The sequence below is a fragment of the Xiphophorus hellerii genome, chromosome 14 (genome assembly GCF_003331165.1).
Source record: "Xiphophorus hellerii strain 12219 chromosome 14, Xiphophorus_hellerii-4.1, whole genome shotgun sequence".
In the NCBI taxonomy this organism is placed as follows: Eukaryota; Metazoa; Chordata; class Actinopteri; order Cyprinodontiformes; family Poeciliidae; genus Xiphophorus; species Xiphophorus hellerii.
In genome coordinates, this window is record NC_045685.1 from 22594257 (window position 1) to 22618009 (window position 23753).

Genomic DNA, 23753 nt, shown 5'->3' on the forward strand with positions numbered 1-23753 from the left:
ATGTCCGGGGTGAGAAGTGTCCTTTGTGATGTGTTGTGCTTTTCTTAGACAGCGGTCGCTGTGCAGGTCCTCCAGTGAGGGGAGAGGGCAGCCAATGATTTTTTGGGCTGTATTCACAACCCTTTGGAGAGCTTTCCTTTGAGCCGTAGTGCTGCTGTTATACCATACGCAGATACAGTAGGTCAGTATGCTCTCTATGGAGCACTTGTAGAAGGACACCAGCAGCTTCTCCTTGATGTTGTTCCTCCTGAGAACCCTCAGGAAGTACAGTCTTTGCTGGGCCTTTTTTATCAGCTCCAAGGTGTTCATGTTCCATGTGAGGCCCTGCTCAATGTGGACCCCCAGGAAACGGAAATCAGCTACCCTCTCCACACATTTTCCCCCAATGGTTAGTGGTGTAATGTCCGTTTTATTCCTCCTGTAATCTATTATGAGTTCTTTTGTCTTTGAGTTGTTGAGGAGCAGATTGTTCTCCCTGCACCACACCAACAGCCGCTCCACCTCACCCCTGTAGGCGGACTCGTCGCCTCCTGAGATGAGCCCCACCACTGAGGTGTCATCAGCAAACTTGATGATGGTGTTGCTGTGGTGGGCAGAGGTGCAGTCGTATGTGTACAGACAATAGAGCAGGGGGCTCAGCACACAGCCCTGTGGAGAGCCAGTACTAAGGCTGAGGGCAGTGGATGTATGTTTTCCCACCCTAACTCTCTGCTGTCGGTTGGTCAGGAAGCTCAGAATCCACATGCAGGTGGAGTGAGGGAGGCCCAGGTCCCCCAGTTTGTCCACCAGTCTGTGAGGGAGGATGGTATTAAAAGCAGAGCTGTAGTCTACAAAGAGCATCCGCACATAGCTCCCCTGCTGCTCCAGATGTGACAGAGCAGCATGGAGGGCCGTGATCACAGCGTCCTCTGTGGATCTGTTGGCTCTGTAGGCGAACTGGTGGTGGTCAAAGCCAGGAGGGAGAAGTGCTGTGATGTGACCCCGGACCAGTTTTTCAAAACACTTCGTCACCACTGGGGTTAGTGCCACTGGCCGGTAGTCGTTGATGCAAGAGATGTGAGGTTTCTTGGGTATGGGGACTATGGTGGAAGATTTCAGGCAGGATGGGACTGTAGACAGGGATAGGGACTGGTTGAAGATCCTGGTGAAGACTCCAGCCAGCTGATCGGCGCAGTCTTTCAGGACACGTCCAGGGACGCCATCAGGTCCAGCAGCCTTCCTTGGGTTGACAGCCCGCAGTGTGCGCCTCACCTCGTGCTCCTCTACAACGAGGAGTGTGGTGTTGTGGGTTGCTTGGTGTAGTGTGGCTGCCTCTGTTGGCTTCACCTCAAAGCGGGCAAAGAAGAGGTTCAGCTCCTCTGCCAGCGTGGCGTCGCCTTCCGCAGCTGCGAGGTTGGTCCTGTAGTTGGTGAGATGCTGGATTCCCTGCCACACCTGCCTGCTGTTGTTGCTGTCAAGGTAGCCCTCTATCCTCCTCCTGTAGTCAGACTTAGCCATTCTGATGCCGCTCTTCAAGTTAGCTCGGGCTGTACTGTAGACGGTCCTGTCCCCAGACCTGAAAGCGGTATTCCTGGTCTATAGCAGTCGCTGGACCTCCTGAGTCATCCAGGGCTTCTGGTTTGGGAATACCCGGATGTGTTTATCCACAGCTACAGTGTCAATACAGTTCTTGATATAGCACAGTACACTGTCCGTAAAAACGTCCAGGTCCTGATGTTCAAAAACATCCCAGTTTGTCCTGTCGAAACAGTCCTGCAGCTGCTGTGTCGCATCCTCGGGCCAGGATTTGATGGTTTTGGTGATGGTTGGAGCAGTTTTCCTGAGGGGGGCATAAGCAGGAATTAAATGCAGGGACAGGTGATCCGACTGACTCAGGTGAGGAAGTGGTCTAGCCCCGTAGCCTAGCTTGATGTTGGAGTAGACTGTGTCCAGAGTGTTAGCCTCTCTTGTAGCACATTTTACATGCTGGTGGAATTTGGGGAGCGCCGTCTTCAAGTCTGCATGGTTGAAGTCCCCGCTATGATGTGCAGAGCATCTGGATAGATGCTCTGCAGATGGCAAATGCTGCCATGCAAAAGTCCAATAGCTGTTTTAGCATTAGCATCCGGTGGTATGTAAACAGCGGTTACCATGACTACGGTGAACTCTCTGGGGAGGTACAGTACAGACCAAAAGTTTGGACACACCTTCTAATTCAATGTGTTTTCTTTATTTTCATGACTATTTATAAGGCAAGAAATCCCACTTATTAACCTGACAGGGCACACCTATGAAGTGAAAACCATTTCAGGTGACTACCTCTTGAAGCTCATCAAGAAAATGCAGAGTGTGTGCAAAGCAGTAATCACAGCAAAAGGTTGCTACTTTGAAGAAACTAGAATATAAGGGGTATTTTCAGTTGTTTCACACTTTTTTGTTTAGTGCATATTTCCACATGTGTTATTCATAGTTTTGATGCCTTCAGTGTGAATCTACAATGTCAATAGTCATGAAAATAAAGGAAACTCATTGAATTAAAAGGTGTGTCCAAACTTTTGGTCTGTACTGTATAATGGTCTGCATCTAACAGTCACATACTCCAGGTCTGGGGAGCAATGGCTGATGACAGTCGCTGTGTTAGTACACCAGGTGTTGTTCACGTACACGCAGAGCCCTCCTCCTCTGCTCTTACCGGAGTCTTTCGTTCTGTCGTGGCGCTGTACTGTGCAGCCTGCTAGCTCGATGGCAGAGTCCGCTACATCTGGATGCAGCCAGGTCTCCGTGCTCAGAAGACTACAGCTGTCCTTCACTGTGCTGCGAGATGCAGCCTGTAGTCTCAGTTCATCCATCTTGTTTGCAGGGGATCTGGCGTTCGAGAGAAACAGGCTGGGGAATGGTGGTTTGTGTAGTTGCCTCCGTAGCCTATTTAGCACGCCGGCCCTGCAGCCCCGCTTCTGCTTTCTCTCTCTACGCCGCCGACGCTTCCTCCCTGCTGCAATGGTAAAAATGCTACATATAAGAAGTATTACTTAAAAGAAATTTGATTTCGGAATTTAACGCCTTGAAATTGGGCCTCCGTCTCTTTAAGAAACTCCACCTTCAGTAAGTGAGTCATCACAACATGGCTCCTATTAACCCTTTAATGTTTTTACCAGCGTTTCACTGATAAGTAGCTGCTATAATTAGCTCAGCAGATGAAGAGATCAACCAGGTGTTTGCTAATTGCTGCTGGCTAGTCTGAAGGAGCTGAGAGGGGGAGGAGCTGTGTCCTTGAAGGCAGGACTAGGCCCAACAAGGCATTTTACACAGCTGCATGGTTGCCATAGAGATTAAATGATTTCTCCAACATGCATGAAATAATCAAAGTAACACTCCAGGTATGTTTTTTGATTATAGCATGATGTAAAGCTCAGAAAAGCTGATTTTACGTAATACTGCTCCTTTAAAATAGGTTCCTGAATTACTGATTTTTCCATAAGAGTGTGCCTAGCAGTGTTTCCATTTACCTTAAAATTGTGCAAATTGGAATTACGCTTAATGGAAACACAGTAATTTCGAAGAAAAACTCACATTTTCCAATTAACAAATATTGCATTAGGGTGACGTTTTAAATGTATCAAAAAAATTTTTTTTTTTTTTTTTTGTGCAAAACTGCAACAGAAACTTTTCACATCAAGCGAGTCACATGATCAACAACCAGATGTTACTACTGGCAGAAATGACGAAGAAGATGACAGGAAAGTGGAAGGAGGAGGTTGGCTCTGCATGTTTTCTAATTGAAAAAAATTAGCTTTTGATCAAATGGAAACACCACAATTGAAAAATGTTGACAAATTTTTGCACAAATTTGTAATAGAAACACAGCTAGTGTCTCTTTTTACATTTTCTATGCTTTTTGCAAATGACAAAAATAATCTTTTCAGTCTTTTATCACCTGCAAACACTTTTTCTTTAAAGTAATAATAAAAACATTGTCTAGTTTTAAATTGTGAACATACACGGTGCCCAGGCGACAGAGTTATCTGCTGCAGATGAAGTCTCCCTGCAGGGTTGACATTCTTCTTCTTTTGAATTTGCTTCAGCTTTGGAGTCCAGGACGACATCAGGAGGTTCAGATACTTTTACCTCCAGCTTTGAATCGGATTTAGAAACCGTTGATTCGATTAAAGTCGGCGGTGCGGCAGAATTAACTCCTGCAACATCATCGCCTCGCGGCTCAGAGATTGGAAAATCCACCAGAGTTTTCAGGGTCGAAGGCTGACCACCGACTGCTGACGTCTCCGCCTCGAGGTTTATCTTGATCTCACTGGCCTCTTCCAGACGCTGATTTAGATCCTTCACACTACAAATCACAAAAGACACATCAAAACTGCTAAATACTATATGATATAATAAAAGAATCCTTCCTGACTGAATATTTAAACATAATTAACTTTCGTTCTCATCTCTGATTCACAAAGTGATGCTAAAGCAATCAATATTTGTCATTTTATTGGTTTGATCTCTATTAAATAACTTTAAATTTCCTAAAAAGATGCAAACAAATTAGAGCTGCAACTATTATTTTAATAATTGATTATTCTACTGTTTTTTCCTCACGATTAATCAATTATTCTGACGATTAATTGATTAATCGGGTATACAAAATGCCGCATTCAGCCATTTTTAAAATTTAAAATTAGAAATACATTAACAATGCAAATAGACAAATAGTTCTTTAATAAGAAAACATTTTTGTCTAAATTGCGATAAACTAACTGGTAATTGGATCGCAAAAGGTGTTTAAAATTAGTTTTTGTTTATTTTTTTCTGCAAATTTGAAGTAGGTGAAGCTAAAACTATAAAACTTTGCCGCTTCAGGAGCATTTTTACAGACACAGGTTAAATCTTAACGTAAATGTAAACTGTACATATATTTTGCACAATTTCGGGTTTAATTACTGCTCTGACTTTGTTGCTCCAGCAAATCGCCTTTTTTCTCTATATTCCAGTTAACAATTAATCAATTACTAAATTAGTTGGAAATACTTGAATAATTGATTGAAAACAATGAATCCAATAAATTACTTTAGCCTTAAAACAAATAGTTTATGTTCTGAAAGATTTCTAATTGTTAGGAAAAATAAAATTTTAAGAATCAGGCCACTGACATCTTTACGAACTTCCTCTGCTTCACAAACGCATAAAAAAATGGCAACACTCACCACTCAACACGTCCAATCTTTCCCCTGTAGGGATGAAATAAAAATAACTTGGTGACAAGATCCTTCCCAGCAGACTAGATCACTCTTAACACACAACAGAAATACCTAATTATCTTTAGAGTCATCCCAATAGTTGGGGCGTCGGAAAAGGAAAATCGGGTCAAAAATCGGCATAAAAATGTTGCCGTGACAACATTCAACTTCAGAAACTGTGCCGTGTTTTTAATGTCTGGCTCTCAGCTACAGAAAACATACCAGGGATACGTAGCCAAAACTTTCCTCAAGGGCATCTCCTGCAGCACCTTTGTAGCACAACTGGGAGAAACCATTTCGATGCAAATCTGCGAGAAGAAATTAAAAATGTAAAATTATTTCATTTATTTATTTTTCACTGCAAATGTTATGTACTCCTAAAAATTCACATTTTTTAAAAGGTTAGTCAAGTAAATGTAACTGGCTACTTTGACACTCTGAGTCCTCAATAAATTCACAATAAAGTGACTTTGTGATTCATTTCACAATAACCAAACAAACTTTTAAAACTCATTAAGCATAATTTTTAAGACAGTTCCTGATTATAAAGTTTTTCTTTGCTAGACATCATCATTTGATCTGTTTTTTTTCTGGGATTTATCCCAAGTATACAACCTAAAATGCAAAAACAGAGCATCAATAAATATTTAAGTTAAAGACATGACCAGAAAACTTATGCGTGATTTATATTTACGTATTCACACCTACAGATTGCACATTTTGAAATTAATTTATTGATTGAAGGCATTCAGCATCTTGAGATATAAGTAATTCTGTTAAATCTGCCTACTTGATCTTCTAATTAAACTTCTATCTACAGGTAGTTGAGATAGACTTAAAGTTTTATTACAATATTTTGTGGTACTCTGGTAATAATAATAAAAGTGATGATAAAAACTATTTATTACTTCTTTGACATAGCAAACATAGCATCTGGAAAAACATTCCCATTTGTAATAAAATTCAATTTGTATCATTAAACTGCAAATTATAACTGCATTTAATCATATTTTCTAATTTATTGATGCTTTCGTTGAACAAACATTAAAACTAAATCCTGTCGACAGTTTAGGAAGTTTTAAATATTACCTGGAATTTATCATGAAAACAATAAAAATCATCATCAAAATAAGAAATTTATCACGTTAAATGATAAACGATAAATGCCAGTCCTCATTTATATCCAACAGGTAACAAATATCTTTGCTGGAAAATGATTAAAAATGGTTTAATGTTAAATACGAGAACATCAAAGGTTTATTGTGAAGAATGGAGGTGGGCTGAGTTGCTGTACCCTGTTGGTGAGCGGCACGAAGCTGATAAAACTGCCGATGGCAGCGACTTCCTTAATGATGCTCTCGATGAGATTCATATTCACTTCATAGATCTCCACGCTGACCAGACGCTTCTCCAGGGAGAAAAGCTTTGGAACGTACTGAAAACGCAAAACCAGGAGTTTGTTAAAGCAGATTGTTTTATTTGAGTATTTTTTAAAAATTCAAACTTACACCACTCGTCCATTTCATCAGAGTCCTGTACATCGTTTCCTGCATAAAATAAATGAAAAGTTAAATATAAAGAGAAATAAGCGTAAAGGTAAACAAAAACAAAGATTGCTGGAGGTTAAAGGTCAGAGAGCATCCTCAGATAATTTTCCATACCTCACTGGATCCAGGATACATGTCCTCCAGCACCAAGTGGACGCTGAGAGTGCAGTTCCTGACAGAAACCGGCTTTTTCGCACAATCTGAGACGAAACTGCAGCATGCCTCCCAGTCGCAGAAGAACACAAAGGCCTAGTGGTGGAAGGCAGCAGAAAGAAAATGTGTTTAGGGTTATATTAAAACCCAAAGGTCAGTTTAAGAGACACAAGTCAATCCCAGCTCATGTTTCCCCAACTATATCTTAGAGAAATGCATACATTTCTGCAGAGCTTATGTTAATGTTGCTGCAAATGATTGTTTTTCATGTCTAACATGCTTTATTTGAGCATTTTCCTCATTATAGTTACTAATATCTACTACACTGACTTTCCTTATAAACTAATGGAACTAGTTTCTGCTATTAGTGGAGCTAATTTTTTGTTTAGGGCTTAAGGAAATTACTAACTTTGAAAACGTTCAGCACACTTAGCTTCCCCTAAATTAATATTTCACGGTTAGTTTTAAAGAGCTACTTTACTCGGCTGTTTGGAAACTTTCAGTTGAAAAACCCGTGAAATAACATTTATTCTGTACCCAGAATGAATCGCTGTAAAATAGTAAACAGCTTAAAATTTACTGAGTCTGACCCTGGTCAATTAGGCTAAATCAACAACAAAGTTAGCAATAATCAATAGTTATAAAATCAAAACCATGAGTCATGTAGTGTTAGCTTCTACTAAATACCCTGTTGGAATAGCACTTTAGCATTAGCTTCTGCTAAATACCTTGTTGGCACAGTACTTTAGCATTAGCTGCGACTAAATACTATGTTGCTATAGCACTTTAGTGTTAGCTTCTGCTAAATACCCTATCGGTATAGCATATTAGCTTTAGCTTATAGCATTTTAGGGTTACTTTTTAAGTTTGAGGTGCCCACCACTGCCTTAATGTCATTTAGCCAACCATTATCATTCTTCAAAAGATTTAGACCATCTGTGCGGTTTCTCTCTGTACCGTGGGAGAGACCCGGTAAAGAAACTTGCAAGATCTAAGCGAAAAAAAATTGTAGTAGAGATCTTTGCAGAGTTTGCTTGATTATCAAACATTACAATAATTAACCAAAAATCTCAAGTAAGACAGCAAAAACCCAACAGATGTCTATTTGAGAAACAACTTGTTGCATGTTATTTCATCTTTTGTCAAACAGGAAAGCTAATTAAAACAATAATAGGGTTTGACTTTTGTGCAACAGGCAATCGGTCTGAAGGAAGAGCTCCTTACCCTTCTCTGCAGCGGTAGTACCAAGATGTTGTAGTAGAGAGTCTGCAGGTTCTGTTTGGGGAAATAACGCCACACCAGCTTCGCTACATCCTCATGTTTGTATTTTCCTTCTGGTAAACCCGTCAGCATGACAGTGAAGAACTCAGAGCCTGGGTTGGAAGTCGTCTACGGGACGTCAAGTTCAGAGAAAATCAGAAAAACCAAAAGACAAAGAAACACGTCTGTTCATTCATAAACACTGATTTAGAAACGCTTTCAATGCCAACAGTAAGATTCTGATTTCTTATACAGGAAATGGAGCCTCACCAAAATGTCCTCTTCTCCTTGGACTGTCAGAAAACCTAAAATTGAAGTTAGAAAAATAAACACAATCAGGGAAAGTCTCCAACAGAGAGCCTGGTGTGTCTGTATCTTGATTCTCTTACTGGGGATGTTAAACCAGGGACACACAGTTGGGAAGACGTAGGGCGGGGTCATCATGGTGACCCAACACGGCGCCGTGGTGCCCTGAGGAACGCCAGATTTCATATCTGGTATTCCTGCATCAGGTAAGATCTTCTCACTGTCTGGCAGAGCTTTCAGTGGCAGCTTTGGTACTGCATAAACGACAACAACATCATAGAGAGTGTTTGGTTACTTTTGTAGAAAAACTGATATTTGTAGAAAGTTAAACTTTTTCTTTTGTTTTAAATGATTGTGTTAATCCATTCAAATAACACTTTAAAATGTTTCTTGACTGAGGCACTTTTTCAACAGTAATTTAAATGTAGCTGTGTTTCCATTAACCATATAGTTTGGCAAATTGGAATTACAAAAAGAAATTTGGTTAATGGAAAGTTTTTATAAAAAAGTTTTGCCTCTAGGATGAAATGGGAGTTTTTCTGGTTGTATCTAAATTAGTTTATTTCACAAAACTGCAATTGGAAACACTTTTTTTGCAGCATCACACAAGTCATTTGATCAACAACCTGATGTTACTACTGGCGGAAACGACAAAAAAAAGATGACAGGATATTTCTCATAAAATTTTTTCTCTCTTTTCCTGCTTTTTATTGCCTTTGTCTCTTTAAAACATCTGGAAATTAAAAATCTTTAGCACATTTCAATCAACGCTTAAGCTTTTATGCTTTACGTTGTGATTTCTTGAGGCTTCTTGGTATTTTCAGCCTGTTGACTGTGTGGACGAAACCCAGTCTCATCAGGCTGCACCAAACGCCGAGGCGATCTGCATCGTAAACCGTCTCGAACTCAACAAAAACCTAAAAAAAACAAAAAAAACCCCAGAGATAAATCGATTAGGTCCTCCTCTCTACATGGATTTGAATATAAACATTTAAATTTAATACCTTGTTAAGCAGAGGCAGGAAGTTTCTCACATGACCGATTTTTCTCAAAGCTTTCCTGAGATCCGTGATGTCGCTTGGTGAAATGTTCTGGATGTAGATTATACTGGTTCCATCGTCTCTCATGTTCTGTCAGCGACAGCCGGAAGAAAGTTACAACAACCACATACATCTGCTTTTCCTCCATTTTTTTACTGATGGTGCTGGTGTTTAGCCCCACATCTTAAATCATAGTTAGTTCAGACAAAACTGGTATTTTTACGTCATTTCTACAGAGAAAAGGTTTCTCTTTACCAACCTCCCAAACCAGTCTGTTTATTCCAATAATCCTTCTTGCATCTAATATGTTTTTATTATTAGTATAGTTATTAATCCTTCTTTTTCACTCGGATTGAGTCAACTCCTCCTTTTTATTTTTGTTGTCTTTTTGTAAAAAAAAAAAAAAAAAGTAGAGCTGAATGACATTAGTAAATATTGACATAGCAATTTTTTTCCAACTTTGTGATGAATTTATCACAAAATAAAAATTAAAGAAATTTTCAACAGATGTCTTTAATACAACCTCACAGCTGCCAAATTGTTGACAATTAACTAACAATGATCCAAACTCTTTTTGTTTTAAGTTTTAATGTCTATTTGAGCAATTCTAATTTTATGTGCTGAAAAGCATCTGCAAATATTGCAGTGACGATATTAGTTGCCATTTTTTCTTCTTTCACTGTTATGTGTTTACACTAGAATGAAAAACAAGTTTATTTACTTGGCATGTATTAACCAACAGTCCTTTTTTGTGATATATTGTACAACCCAAGTAAAAAGTGACAATAACAAAGAGTTTTTATATCTTATCCTCCTTTAAAAAAATCTTTACACAGGTTTGTACAAGTTGGATTTCTTGGAAAATGTAATGTTGTTGCAGCTGCCAAACTGAGCAAGGGTGTTCTTACTTTTCAGGGTCAAACAATGAAGGCAAAACTAGACAGTTCAGTAGCATTAGATAAGGATGCAGCGAAACAAAGTCATCCAAGAATGTTTGGGTTACTTACGAGAGGCGTTATTCCGATGAGAGATTTATAAAACCCAAGCTGAAACAAAAACAGAGCAAAAATACAACTTTACAGCACCTCTAGGTTATTTCTGGGGTATAATGTTGTTTAAATTAAGTTTTTTTTATGACAGGTAAATAGACATTTGACACTATTAGTAGTCTGACAGGACTAAGGGAAAGTATTTTAATTTTTTTAATACTTACTGGTGTCATTAACATGTTTGATTCCACGATCTGGAAGAAGAGCTTCTTCGATCTGAAAGTGAGATGGCCGTGCACTGCCGCGTAGACGAGGCCAACCACTGACCGCACATTTGGCATGAGCACAAAAGCCTGAAAGAATTTTAGAAAACAAAACTCTATAAAAATTATTTTTTTAAAAATAAAATAAAAATGTACACCTTTTACAAATTTAGTCTGTTTTTGCTTAAATTTAACACTCATTTGTTACAATTTGATCATATTTTGATACATGAGACAATAATAACCAAAGTGCAGTTTTCAGTTGATGATAGAAGCCATTCAAATCAATCGTACCCTGTGTAAAAACATGACAGCAAACATGCCGGAGTTCCGCTTCGGTTTCTAGGTAACGGGCTGGGCTGGCTGGGGTTGCTAGGTAACGGGCTGGGCTGGCTGGGGTTGCTAGGTAACGGCGCAGTGCCAGTAAATGTGACTTAAAATTCCGGAGGTTTTCCAAACGACTTAATTTCCAGACACCAAAAAATATCAACTGGTGATTTGGTTGTTTTTTTTTAAGAGCTTGGGCTGCTTTCATAAGCAGCTCAGACCCAAATAGAAGTACAAAAACTGTACAAAATGTGAATTTTGCATAAAAAAAAAAAACAGAACTTGTCTAGTAACTTCAGCCAATATTCACAAACAGAGTAAACATAGAACAGTAGCGAATCTTCCTGGGAGTGCCTGGCCAGTTTAAACATACAGAAACCTACAGAACAAGCATAGCAGCCCTCACTTCAATCAGCTGAGGCCAAAGTTCATGACTAAACAATAAGAAACAGACTGGGGGAAAAAAGTTGAAAAACCCAAAAGAACAAAAGATATTGCCAAAAAACATCTTGATACTCAAAACCTTAGAAAAATTACTGTCTAGATTTACAGAGATGGACACACTCCTGATGATAGTTTAGCTAATTTTTAGCTTGGCTTTTTAAGGCTATTGCTAACTTTTAAAACGTTTAGCTCACTTTGCTTCCACTAAGACATCCAGAATGATGAGTTTCAACCAAACACAAAAACACAACCAGGTGCTTACCATGCCTGTCTGAGGGATAATGTAGATGTTGTCGTGTGCGTATTGAAATTCAAATTTACAGAGCACGTTTACAACTTCCTCCTCAGTGTAGGAGCCGCCATAATCCACAGGAAGGTTTGCTATCCACAGTAGTGTTGAGTTGAGAGCATAAGGCTGGAAGAAAAGAATAAAATGAAAGAAAAAGTGGTTGTTAAAAAAGCTGAGAAGGCAAAAAAAAAAAACTGAAAAAAATGCTTATCAAAATTAAAAACATAGTTGAAACTTCAATGATTAATTTAGATAATTTACATGGACAAAAAAGTCATTTGGCTCAATGTTTTGATTCAGGCTCATGTACTAAATGAAGTTTTAGGATAATTTTCATCAATACCACAAGCTACATTAAAAAGCTAAAGGGTAAATAAATCTAGAAAATAAATCTTACTTTGGACGACAGGATGATTCCTGCAGGAACACACTCTAGATGAGGGTCAAAACAAAAATAAAACTTTAAAAATCAAAAGAAACGTTCTGTATATTTTTTTAAAAAAATACAAACGGGTTTCTTACTGAAATTGTGTAGCTTCAGGTAACATCCAATCCTCTCGCCAACCGTCACAGAGGACTCAACGCGGTTCGGAGCAGCAGCTGCTGCGTTTGGAAAACAGGCGGCCGGGTTCTTCTGGGCCAGAACATCAACTTCAGAAGAGAAATGATTAGCACAGAGGACAAGCAATTTTAAATATTACAGAAATTAAATTTGAGTGAATCATTTTTATTTTCGAGGAGAGAAGAAAAATAAAAATACTGTGGATTTTTTCTAAAATCTTTTAGGGCAGGGGTGTCAAACGGCTATTTGTGGCCCCATGACTGACTTTGTGCAGAGCCCCCCCCTCAAAAAGTTAAACCCCTGTTTGTTTCAAAGTTGCCATTGACTAATGACGAGTGGATCATCATAAAGTGTCGTTGGGTTTTAAACCAGTCATTGTTTTTCCTTACTTTGACGCTGCAATGTTGTTTTTAATGTTTGTCGTTTTATTTTCCTTCTACTCGTGTAAATGACTTTAAATTGCCTAATTCAAGCACTCACAAAATACCTGGCTGATATGGTGAAAAAAATTACAAACAGGTCATTTCCAGCATACCTTTTTGATTATTTTTGTCGTCCCCTTCAGTTTTTTGCGATGCATCCAAAGGCGCCTCAGCAGAGCTTCCTGCAGACTGCGGTTGAGTCTCCAGCTGTTTGCCATTGGTCTTCAGGTTTGGCGCTGCCAGGTCTGCAGTTTCTTGAGTTGTTATTGTTGTCTGTTGACTCAGCTTTGGATCAGCAGGTTTATCTGGAGTGGTGATAACTTCACTGCCTGGTTGAGGATGTTCAGGTTTAGCTGGGGAGGCATTTCTAGCGGTCACTTCATCTTCTTTGGTCTCCAGAAAATAATTTTTTCTTTTCATCGCATTATCATCTGTAATAACGTCTGTTTGTTTGCTTATTTCAGTTGTTGAAACATTTGCCTTCACAAGGCAAGCAGTGTCTTTTAAGATGAAGGCAGATTTGTCAGAATTGTCTGTTTTTGGAGTTTGACAAACCGCAGAGATATCTTCTGACATCGTCCGCTTGGATGACACGTTTATGTCCTCAGATGAAGTTTCTTCTTCTTCTTTGCTGATTTGTAACTGACTTTTATTGGTGTTAAATTGTAAGGTCTTTGCTTTAGAAATCTCAGGTTTTGAAATCTGACAATCACCTGGACTGTTTTCCACCATTGGTATTGTGGATGTAATGACTGACACTGAAAGGGAGGGTTCAGATACGTTGACGTTTGCTTGATCACATTTACTAAAGTTTCCAAAGGCCGTTCCTGAAAGTTTTCCCACTTTACCTCCTGAGAGACATCTAGTGGTTTCATCCAGATTTTTATTTGTAGATATATTTGGAGCCTTGACCTTCACTTTTGCAACCATTTTCTTCCCTTTTATTCCTTTAGCAACAGTCTTCTTTAGCATTTTTCCAATCTTGGTTCTGTCTTTAACTGCAACTTGAGAGTCTTTGCCTTTTTTAAAAACTTTAGTTGCTGGTTTGTTTCTTCTGTCTCCTGAATCATGTTTCTTTCCGAGGCTTTTGGACTTCTTGGAATCTGGATCCATTCTTAGTTGGACTTTTGGCAAAGTTTTGTCTGAGGTTTCTTGAGTTTTGAAGATCGTCTCCTGAGCCTGAAGTGGATGTGTTCTGGTCACCACTTTACCAATCAGCGGCTTAGTCTTTTTCAGTTCTGGATGCGAAACATTTGAAGTTTTCCGTTCATCTCTGAGAGAATCTTCAGCTTTTGTTAGCTTAGCGACTCCAGAACATTTAGTAGTTTTACATAGAAGTGTATCTGAAGAGGTTTTTGAAGCCTTAACTTTTACTTTTGTGACCATTTTCTTTGATTCAGCAACAGTCTTCTTTAATATTTTTCCAACCTTGCTTGTGTCTTTCACTGCAACTCGAGTCTCTCTGCCTTTTTTGAAAACATTAGCTCCTGGGTTGTCTCTTGTGTCACCTGAATCAGGACTCTTTCCAAGGCTTTTGGACTTCTTTGATTCTGGATCCATTTTTTGTTGGACTATTGGCAAAGTTTTGCTTGAGGTTTCTTGAGTTTTGATGATTGTCTCCTGAGCATGAAGTGGATTTGGTGCGGTCACCATTTTACCAACCAGTTGAAGCTGTGAAGCATTTGAAGTTTGTTGTTTATTTCCCAAAGAATCTTCAACTTTTATTTGTTTAGCTACTCCGGCACATTCAGCAGTTTTATCCAGCGGTTTACTTGCAAATGTTTTGGAAGAATCGAGCTTTATTTTGGTGATCGTTTTCTTTTCTTCATTTGATTCAGGAATAATAATCCTCCTTATCCCTTTGACTCTAGTCTTTTCTTTAACAGCAGCTTCACAATCTTGATCTTTTCTGAAAACTATAGGTCCACTTCTTTGATTTGAGAGGCCAAAATCAGGGCTTGTTTCCAGACTTCTGAACCTCAAGGAAACTAATTGTTTCAACGGCTCTTTTACCGATACAACCGACTTCAAAGCCTGTGTTTTTTGCGAGTAAGTTTTGGATTTGGAGACGTGTGTTCCTTTGGAAGATAAGCGTTTTGCTTTTTTCACAAGTTTATGATGCAAAGACAAAAGCGTTTTTATTGGAAGATGGTCCAAGCTCTCAGATGAACCCAGTTCCTTGGTATCCCCAGATCTTCTGTCAAAGAGACAAACAAAAATACATTTAAGAAGTCAAACAAAAAAAAGCATTTATTTTCCTGCAAACTTATATGATATTACGCTGTTGTACAAACAGCTACCCAAACCTTGCAGCCACCAAAAAGGCCTTAATCAAGTAGTTAGTATCAAACAAAGGGTGAATGAGTGGCATTGACAACCTAAGAGCTCAGAACCACAATAAAACAAAAGACATGGTTATCTTTGCTTCAGATCTATTATTCATAGTGAATCTATCCAGAAACGTTTAGCTTTAAACCTTTAAAGGGGTGGAGGATGAGTAGAAGTCAAAATATAAAATAAATTTGGGTTTTCAAATAGACATTAATCCAGAAGTGGTCTTCAATGTGTCAGCATCTGGTGATACAAGTTAAAGTGGAAGAATGAAAAAATTAATTTTGGTAACTGTTACTGCATAATTCATAACATTATTGAACTGAAAAAAAGTTCAATCATAACTTACAGTTTATGATGTTTTCTTCTATGTTGTGAGGTGATGGAGAGGGCCCTCTTGTCCTGTTAACATAACACATTGTAAATGGATCAGATTAGTGAAAATACAATCTACAGCCAAATTCAGAAGTTTTGGGAGTGACGCAAATGTTCTTTTGAGGGTTTAGGAAAAGGCCAACTGCTTGTTTTTACATTTGATCCATTTGGATCTTCGCACTAAACGCAATAAGCTTCACACCTGAGAGGTTTGCACCAGCCTCTCATTGTTGATCATTTTACCTTTTGCATAATTTCAGTCTGTCCTTGATGTTTTTATTGGACCTATCTAGCTTCTTACAGAGGCAAAGATTTTTCAACAATGAGCTTGTGATGAATTTCGCCCATATCCCACTACTGCTAATGTTGACAACAAGCTCCACACAGGTGGAAACACAATTTTCTAACATTTGCTGGGGATGTTTTGATGTACCTTCACTTCAGGATTGGGAAACTGTTCCGTCAGGTCCAACAGTCTTGATTTTATCTGGCCACCTTTGTGGTTGTATTACTAAACAAAATTAGGTTAGTTCCTTTTGAACCAGCGGAAAGTTATGTTTTAAAATAAAGGGTTGAAAAATACAAATTGTATCCATTTCTTGTAGAATAATCTAAAACGATACATATGGTCAACTCCAAATCTGAAGCCCTTGAATTTTGAACTATTTGCATCCCAGCCAAATTTTTAGCAATTGTTTTAGGCTACAAAAATGTAGGAACGATGAAGCTAACATATCTTAGCTTGATGAACTCAAAGATGCACACCAACCTTGGTCTTTTTAGAAGATCTTGCATGTTTCTGCTCGAGTTTGGACAATGTTTTTGTGGAAGATGGTGATAACCGTCTTCCACTTGATGAATGTGTTAAGACCTTTCTCCTTTTGTCCTGTGAGGGCAATCCTAATGATGACTGTGAGGAATCCTGATTCTTTGCAAGTTCAGCCAGTAAAACAGGAACCATTAAATCTATGACGTCTTTGATGTTGGACTGTCCTGAGGCAGACTCGATAGCTAGAAGGAGAATGCATGAGAAAGTATTAGCATATTATTATTAGCATCTATCTAGAGACACTCTACAAGTAAAGACATTGCTAACACTTTGATTTTAGAGATTCAACAATGTTTCCACATCAAACCTGAATTTTCCAGCAGCCGCTTCGTCAGGATCCGTACACTGCTGGACTTCTTATTCTGACAGGATGGCTCTCCTTCTGGAGACGCATGTCTCTTGCGGTTTCTCCTTAGACATGACGCTTCCTCATCACTCTGCTTTGACAGGAATTGTTGGTCCTCTCTTTCAAGGAATGATTCACATTTTCTTGTCGGTGACCATCTTTTATCATCATTCCTTCTTGGGGATGATTGTCGATCATGGTACGTTGGTGGTGACCAATATTTGTCGTCGGACCGTCTTGGCGGAGACCGGTGCTTGTCGTCGGACCGTCTTGGCGGAGACCGGTGCTTGTCGTCGGACCGTCTTGGCGGAGACCGGTGCTTGTCATAAGTACTAACATCTGTCCTTCTTTGTGGTGACCACAGCCTGTCATTAGACCTAGAGGAGTGTTGGTCATGGCTCATCACTGGTGACCGTCTTCTGTTGCCACTTCTTCTGGGTGAGAGTTGCTCACCATTGCTTGTTGGGGACCATCGTTTATCAGTTCTTTTTGGGGACATCTGTCTCACACAGCTACTTCTCGGTGACCATTGTCTCGGTGACAGTCGTTTATAATCAGATATTCTTGGGGAAGACTGGCGCTCAAGGAATCTCTTTGACCCCTCTTTCGGATCATTTCTTGGTGACGATCTTCGCTCACAACTTCTTCCTTGAGACAACTGTCGTTCATGGTTCCTTCTTGGTGAAATTGATCTCTTATTCATTCTCTTTGGTGAGGACCGTTTCTCATAGCTTCTTGAACGTGATCGATAACCAGAACGATTATAACGTGGGGAGCAAGAGCGAGACCTAGACCTTGAGGTGCGGTATTGCAGCCTGTGTTGGGAGTAACTACCGTTGGAGTGGTTTTTTCTATCTCTTGAGCCATGGCGGATGGGGCTGTACGAACGGGAACTGGAGCCAGTACTGGATCTGTTTTTGCTATGTCCTGATCTACTGCTGTATTTGTGCTTTCCATCTCTTGAGCTCCTCCGATGACGTGGACTGTATGAGCGGGAACGTGAACGGCTGATGGATTTGTCGCGTCCATCTCCTGAGCTGGAACAAGTGCCGCTGTTTGAGCGGGAACGATAATGTAGGGAGGCTCGGGTTAAAGTCCTAGAACTTTTAATTGCATCCCTAAAACAATTAGTGAACAAGAATCAAATCAATCATTTGAAAAAAGAAACTTGGCAATGAGAAATACTTGTTTTTGTTTCTGCTGGAAATATTTGAAAAAGAAATTACCTTTGCACTTCCTCATCCCAATGAGGGTATCTGTGGGAGAAAAAACAGAAATCAACAGCACATTCAAAGAAAGGTACTGTAAACTTTTTCTGAAATAGCATAATGTCTCAAAAGCCCACCAGCATTGTAGGTTAAAGGAGAAAAATTAAACATTTATATTTAAAATGTATTTCTTAGGTGTAAATAAAAAACAAACAATACTCCAGAAAACCCATTACACAGTCCTTTACCTTTCCAAAAACTTTAAATATTTCTTAAAAACGGCTAAATGTACTAACTGGTTGCGAAGGCGGTTGCAGTTCGCATGGTGTTGGTTGCTTGTCTGGTGGGTAACCCAATCCTAAAATAAACAGCAACAAATAAAGTCTTGTGTTGACATTTTGTTTGCAAAACAAATTGAGATGCAGAGACATTTAAAATATTTTCAATTTAATGCATGACAGATAACTGAAATAATTAAGTTACTAGCAGTTAGGAATCGCTATTATGAAAGAGGAGGTGATAAAAAAAACATACACACTTACCTTTAGTTGAGGGCATTCTTTGTTACATAAAGAGCAGATGTGAGGAAATCTTCCTGGCATAATTGCTGCATAATCACGCCTCACACCAAGGGATGGCAGATCCTTAGAGGACGCAGTCTTGGCTGGAGGTGGAGGTCGAGGTTTAGAAGATGGCACCTGAGCATTGTTATTTGCTTTAATGATTGGCTGAGACTGAGAAACGACAGATGCAGAGTTCTTGGGTACAACTGTTGAAGGTAGAACGACATCCAAGACTTGTGGCATTTTGGGAATGAAAGGTGACTGAGAACCTGGTTTTGCGGCAGAAGACACACCAGGCTGCAAATCCTTTAGAATCTGCAAAATTTTCTGAATATTGGTTTTCTGTAGCACTTGCAGATTCACCGTTGAGTCTGCAATATTTGATCCTTGCCCTTGAATTTTATTTTCACCACTAGATGTAGCATATCTGGTTTCATGTTGGGGAACTGACTGCGTCGTGTGGTTTTGCTGGGTCTCCAGTTTTCCAGCTGCATTCCACTTTGAAAAGGCCGCAACATTCAGTTGGTTGAAAGCAGAAGCTGATACGTTCTGGTCATATGAAGAAACCAAACTGCTGTTCTTCAACTCTGCCAAGCTTAGCTGTGGTGCTTCTTTGCCATCCTTTCCACCAACCCCAGCTACACTGTGAATGTTCCTGACAGATGTATTCTCAATATGTGGCATTTTGGGAATGAAAGGTGATTGAGAATCCGGTTTTGCGGCAGAAGACACACCAGGCTGCAAATCCTTCAGAATCTGCAAAATTTTCTGAATATTGGTTTTCTGTAACACTTGCAGATTCATCGTTGAGTCTGCAATATTTGATCCTTGCCCTTGAATTTTATTTTCACCACTGGATGTAGCATATCTGGTTTCATGTTGGGGAACTGACTGCGTCATATGGTTTTGCTGGGTCTCCTGTTTTCCAGCTGCATTCCTCTTTGGAAAAGCCGCAACATTCAGTTGGTTGAAACCAGCAGCAGATACGTTCTGGTCATATGAAGAAACCAAACTGCTGTTCTTCAACTCTGCCAAGCTTAGCTGTGGTTTTTCTTTGCCATCCTTTCCACCAACCCCAGCTACATTGTGAATGTTCCTGACAGATGTATTCTCAACATCTGTAATAGATTTTCCAGTATATGCACAGTCATACGGTTTAACTGGTTTAATAATCATTTTTGGGTTATCATTGGGCGTTCCTGTTTGTCCAAAACCAATGGAATGAATCATTCCACTCACCTGGTTCGGTTGAGTTTGAAGCAGTCTAGTTTGATTGATTCTTGGAGGCGGCACAGCAACAAAAGAACCTTTCTGGTCACCTGAAGAACCCAAATCACCACTTTTTATTTTAGTTAAAGTTGGGAGTGGTCCCTCTTTACTGCTGGTTTGAAAGTTATCCATCAGCAAAGAGTTCCTCTGAATGTTCCTACCAATTGCGGCATCTACCTCTGCAGAACCAGCAGCAGCTTGTTCATTTTTAATCATTTTCACTGGGTGAAGAAGAGTAGATGAAGACATATTGTCCGGAAATATTCCTGGCTTTCCAAAATTAACCGCATTTACTCCTGTTGTGCTTGCAGTGGGTCGAGTCATAGAGTCGGAGTTAGACCGAACTCCAGGTGCAGTCCTCGTGGCCTTTTTCATGCGAATGCTTTGTAAGAGGTAGGGCAAGTTCTCAGCAGTAGTCTGCTCTTCAGAGTAATTTAGAAGTTCGTCCAGGTCCTCTTTCTCTAGTCCGTAATTTTCTAAAATGTTCCCAGCCAATTGTGGATTACAGTCAAAGTAACTGGGTTGAGAAGAAACTCTTTGATCTTCTGCTCGAGTGGCATAATCAGACACATTTGATGCCAATTTCGAGAAATCTTCGGTCGTACTCTTGTGGTCTGGCATAAAGTTGTAGGAGCTACAGCTGGTGCTCGACAGTTGATGCCCATATGAAGCTGACATCTTTGGGGCTGAAATGGATGAGGTTTCTTTTTGGGTGATGGTAAAGAAAGCACACTGATCTATAGGTTGGTGTTTGATCTCCTCTCTGAGGGGAATGTTGAAGGTACTTTGCGAATTTGTCAGATAGTTTTCAGGCCTGTAGTTGCTAATTGGCAAAGAGAATGGCTTCGTTTCTCTTTCCTTAGACGAGGTAGGAGTCCCAGAAGACGCTCCAGGGAAGGTAAAGCTGGATTCAGGTCCAACGTTTGGTGTTGTTCTCCAAGGAGCTCTCTCAGTTTTCACACTGAAGAGACCAGTTTGCCCCTGGGAGGCATTCTGTGTCCCAGGCGATAAAGGATTGTACATGAGATAAGACATAAGGAAGGTAATGTTTCTCAGAGGTCTAGAGAGTTATGTGGTGAGGTAGCTCTGCTATCAATCACCAACAAGAACAATGTTCTTTAACAACCAGTGCAGGATGCAGTCTGTCCTCGAAATCCCTGGAAGAGCCTATTTAGACCCATGAAGCAGTCCTTTACCTTACCTTCAGCAGGTAAGACAGGAGGCACCAAACTGAAGACAGCAAAAACAAAAAAAGTAGGTTACTAAAAAGAAACAAGTGCAGAAACTGGTGAAATCAGAATAAGAAACTCGTATAGATACATTGCATTAAAATACATTACATTTATTTTATTAAGAAAAAAGTATCAACTAGAGATGCACCGGTTACAGTTTTCTGGCTGATCATGATTACCAATCTTTAAAAAACCTGACCTGCAAATTTTTGGCCAATACCATTTTTTTTGTTGTCTGCAACATCATTAAATGTAGTAAGAAAGTTGTTTAGTTGGTTACAGTGGGGCGACGATCGTTAACTGAAAACATGCAGACATGACCTAGTGGGCTGGTCTGTCAGGCAAACCTCTCACAGGCAGAGTTGGGCAACAACTAGTTCCATTTACTCAATTACATTTACTCAAGTGACTTCTGAAAAGAAACAACTTTTAAGAGTATTTTCAATATGCTGTACTTGTAATTGAGTAATTTTATTATGAAGTATCTAGCAAAATTTGTGGACTTTCTACCAACTGAATGAAAAACAAAGATGTTTTAACCAAATATTCACAGGTTTTTCATTGAAAGAAATTGATTTGGACATTTTTTTCTTTCCTGATATTTTTGTGAATTATATGAATTAGTCATTTTTGTCATAAAAATATTAAAATTTCCACTTAGCTTTATATTTTTATGTTTATTTTTCCATCTCTTTTAAAGCTCACCACATTTAGCATATAATCTCATTTATTTCACAATAAACATGCATTCATTTTTTACTTTTTACCATTCCCACTACATTCCACATCCTTTTCAGAAAGCAAAGCTGTAAATCAGGCTTGCAAACAATGTAGGTAGGGGCCATCAGATAAGGGGCAAGTCGCACTCAGAAGTTATTACTCAACAGCGACTGAAGACACTAAGACAAAAGGGCCTCTGATTCTCAGTAGGAGATTTACTGGCCCTGCTGCGAGCCTTTGGTTAAATTTATAGGTCAAATCTGGGGTAAACCTTTATTAAATTCAGACAATATTCAGAGTGTTACATTTATATGCAAGGCATGTGTTGGTTATCAGAGGAAAAACATATAAAAATAAAAATATAACACGTTATGGCTTCAAAATCACTCAAATGTCATGTCGTACTTTGCCTAATGCTTGTTTCTTTTACTGAAAATCCAAAGAAATGATTGGTGAGACCAAAGTTTTATCCATTTTTTCCCCCCAAAACAGCACTATCCTATCAACATTTTGCTGCACACAGTAAGTCAACAGGCTAACAGGAAGTGTCCAACCTTTTCCCAAGAAACACAAATTCGGCTATTTAGACATTTTTCTAACGTCTAAAACACAGAAAGTAATGATGTAGACACTTAAAAAGCTCCAACATGCTTTCATTTTTAGGTAATATAGCATTTAAAATAAAAATAAAAAATTAGCAAGCAACGATCATCATGTAAGTGAAGAAGATGACTGCAGGGAAGCTACCTGAGCAGATAGCCTAACTAATTAACAGCTTGTTAGCCTTTTGTTTCTCTAAAAAGCCCAGAGCTGCGAAAACGTTGTAATTCTCCACAACAACCAATATATCAGTGCTCTGCTTACTTTAATCAAACGGTAGTGAAGATGGCCTCAGTTTTGCAGCAGGGAGAATAACTAATAATCATGATGTTGTTTAATGTTTGTGTAAACACGCGGAAATTTTTACTCGATTTTATCATATTGTGCGAATTTCATCCTAAAAATACTCTAATTCGCAACTCGGTTCAACTCGGTTGCTGAATTTTTATATCATTCTTAAATGCAATAAAAAAAATTAAATCCTCCTCATAGTTTCTGTGTTTACCTGGTTTTTAATTCAACAGATTTTTCATGCATATAAAACTTGTGCACATTAACACTCCTTTGTTTTTCACTTAATATCCCTTTTCAGAAGTTTTCGTTATTTATAATAAATACTTTTCTGCAAAATGTGGATTTTCAGCCACTTTTTAAACTGGAGAAAAACTTGAATCTTCCTGTGGACGTGAAAAATCCCACAAAAAGCAGGTCAGTAAGCAGGAAAATCTCCTTACATTTCTGCCGACTGCTGTTTGCAGGACTAAAAAGCAAACTTTTCACAAACTTCGAGGATTCTTTCCAGAAAAAACTCAATTATTGGCGTACATGATTGATTTAACAACAGCAAAACTCGATGACATGTCAACACATTCGTGCACAAGCTTCAAAAACCGCAAATAAGCATTTTTAGTACAAAGTTTTTGCAGCTTCTTACCTTTTGTTTGCAGCGTTTTACTTCGCGTGGAGAGAAGCATGGAGACGCTGCACTCAGGGGGCGTGATGTTGCTTTGAGCGCTGAAGAAGCCCGTTCTTCTTCTTCTTCTCCAGGTAATTCTGAATGGATGACGACGCGACCCTACTGCCCCCTCCTGGATGGAGGAATGAACGGCACCATATAATTTCGCACGTAAATCGAACTGTTCGCGTAACTAGAACGTGAATAATTCCGAGATGTGTCTATATCCAAACATTATGATCTTAATATGTCTGTTATTGTGTTTTAAAAATAAACATTTTGTTATTTGCGGAATATTTTTTTCTCTTTTCGGCTACTTTCCTTTTTTTTTTCTCAAGTCGTAGTTCGCGTTACATCCGAGTTCAGCGCGCGGGAAAAACCAGACGGCTGGTGCTGCGTTCCATTTATCTCGGAAAAGTTAATTCGGAACTAGGAGTGACGTCACACGCGAGTTCACGGCGTTCCAATTATGTCGGAGAACTTTTTCCATAAAAAGATTTTGCGCTG

The 23753-nt window shown here is 39.2% G+C and overlaps 3 protein-coding genes across 3 annotated transcripts; all 3 read right to left on the reverse strand.

The window, feature by feature from the left end:
* Positions 1–1019: 1019 nt before the first annotated feature.
* On the reverse strand, positions 1020–8298 carry LOC116733228 (uncharacterized). Its single transcript, XM_032584009.1, has 11 exons — positions 8141–8298; positions 6878–7012; positions 6725–6763; positions 6511–6651; positions 5439–5524; positions 5184–5207; positions 3978–4321; positions 2672–2971; positions 1533–1614; positions 1252–1399; positions 1020–1079 (listed from the first exon to the last, which is right to left on the reverse strand). The coding sequence occupies exons 1-11, from the start codon at positions 8267–8269 to the stop codon at positions 1020–1022; spliced, it is 1488 nt and encodes a 495-aa protein (XP_032439900.1). The 5' UTR covers positions 8270–8298.
* Positions 8299–9261: 963 nt separating this feature from the next.
* LOC116733229 (uncharacterized) lies at positions 9262–15032 on the reverse strand. The gene is made up of 8 exons (XM_032584010.1): positions 12932–15032; positions 12357–12485; positions 12232–12266; positions 11808–11960; positions 10736–10864; positions 10530–10568; positions 9487–9612; positions 9262–9399 (listed from the first exon to the last, which is right to left on the reverse strand). The coding sequence occupies exons 1-8, from the start codon at positions 14469–14471 to the stop codon at positions 9262–9264; spliced, it is 2289 nt and encodes a 762-aa protein (XP_032439901.1). The 5' UTR covers positions 14472–15032.
* Positions 15033–15494: 462 nt separating this feature from the next.
* On the reverse strand, positions 15495–20866 carry LOC116733230 (serine/arginine repetitive matrix protein 2-like). The gene is made up of 6 exons (XM_032584011.1): positions 18450–20866; positions 18204–18265; positions 17926–17955; positions 16661–17817; positions 16294–16535; positions 15495–15551 (listed from the first exon to the last, which is right to left on the reverse strand). Exons 1-6 carry the CDS (start codon positions 20772–20774, stop codon positions 15495–15497), a joined length of 3873 nt encoding a protein of 1290 aa, XP_032439902.1. The 5' UTR covers positions 20775–20866.
* Positions 20867–23753: the final 2887 nt, after the last annotated feature.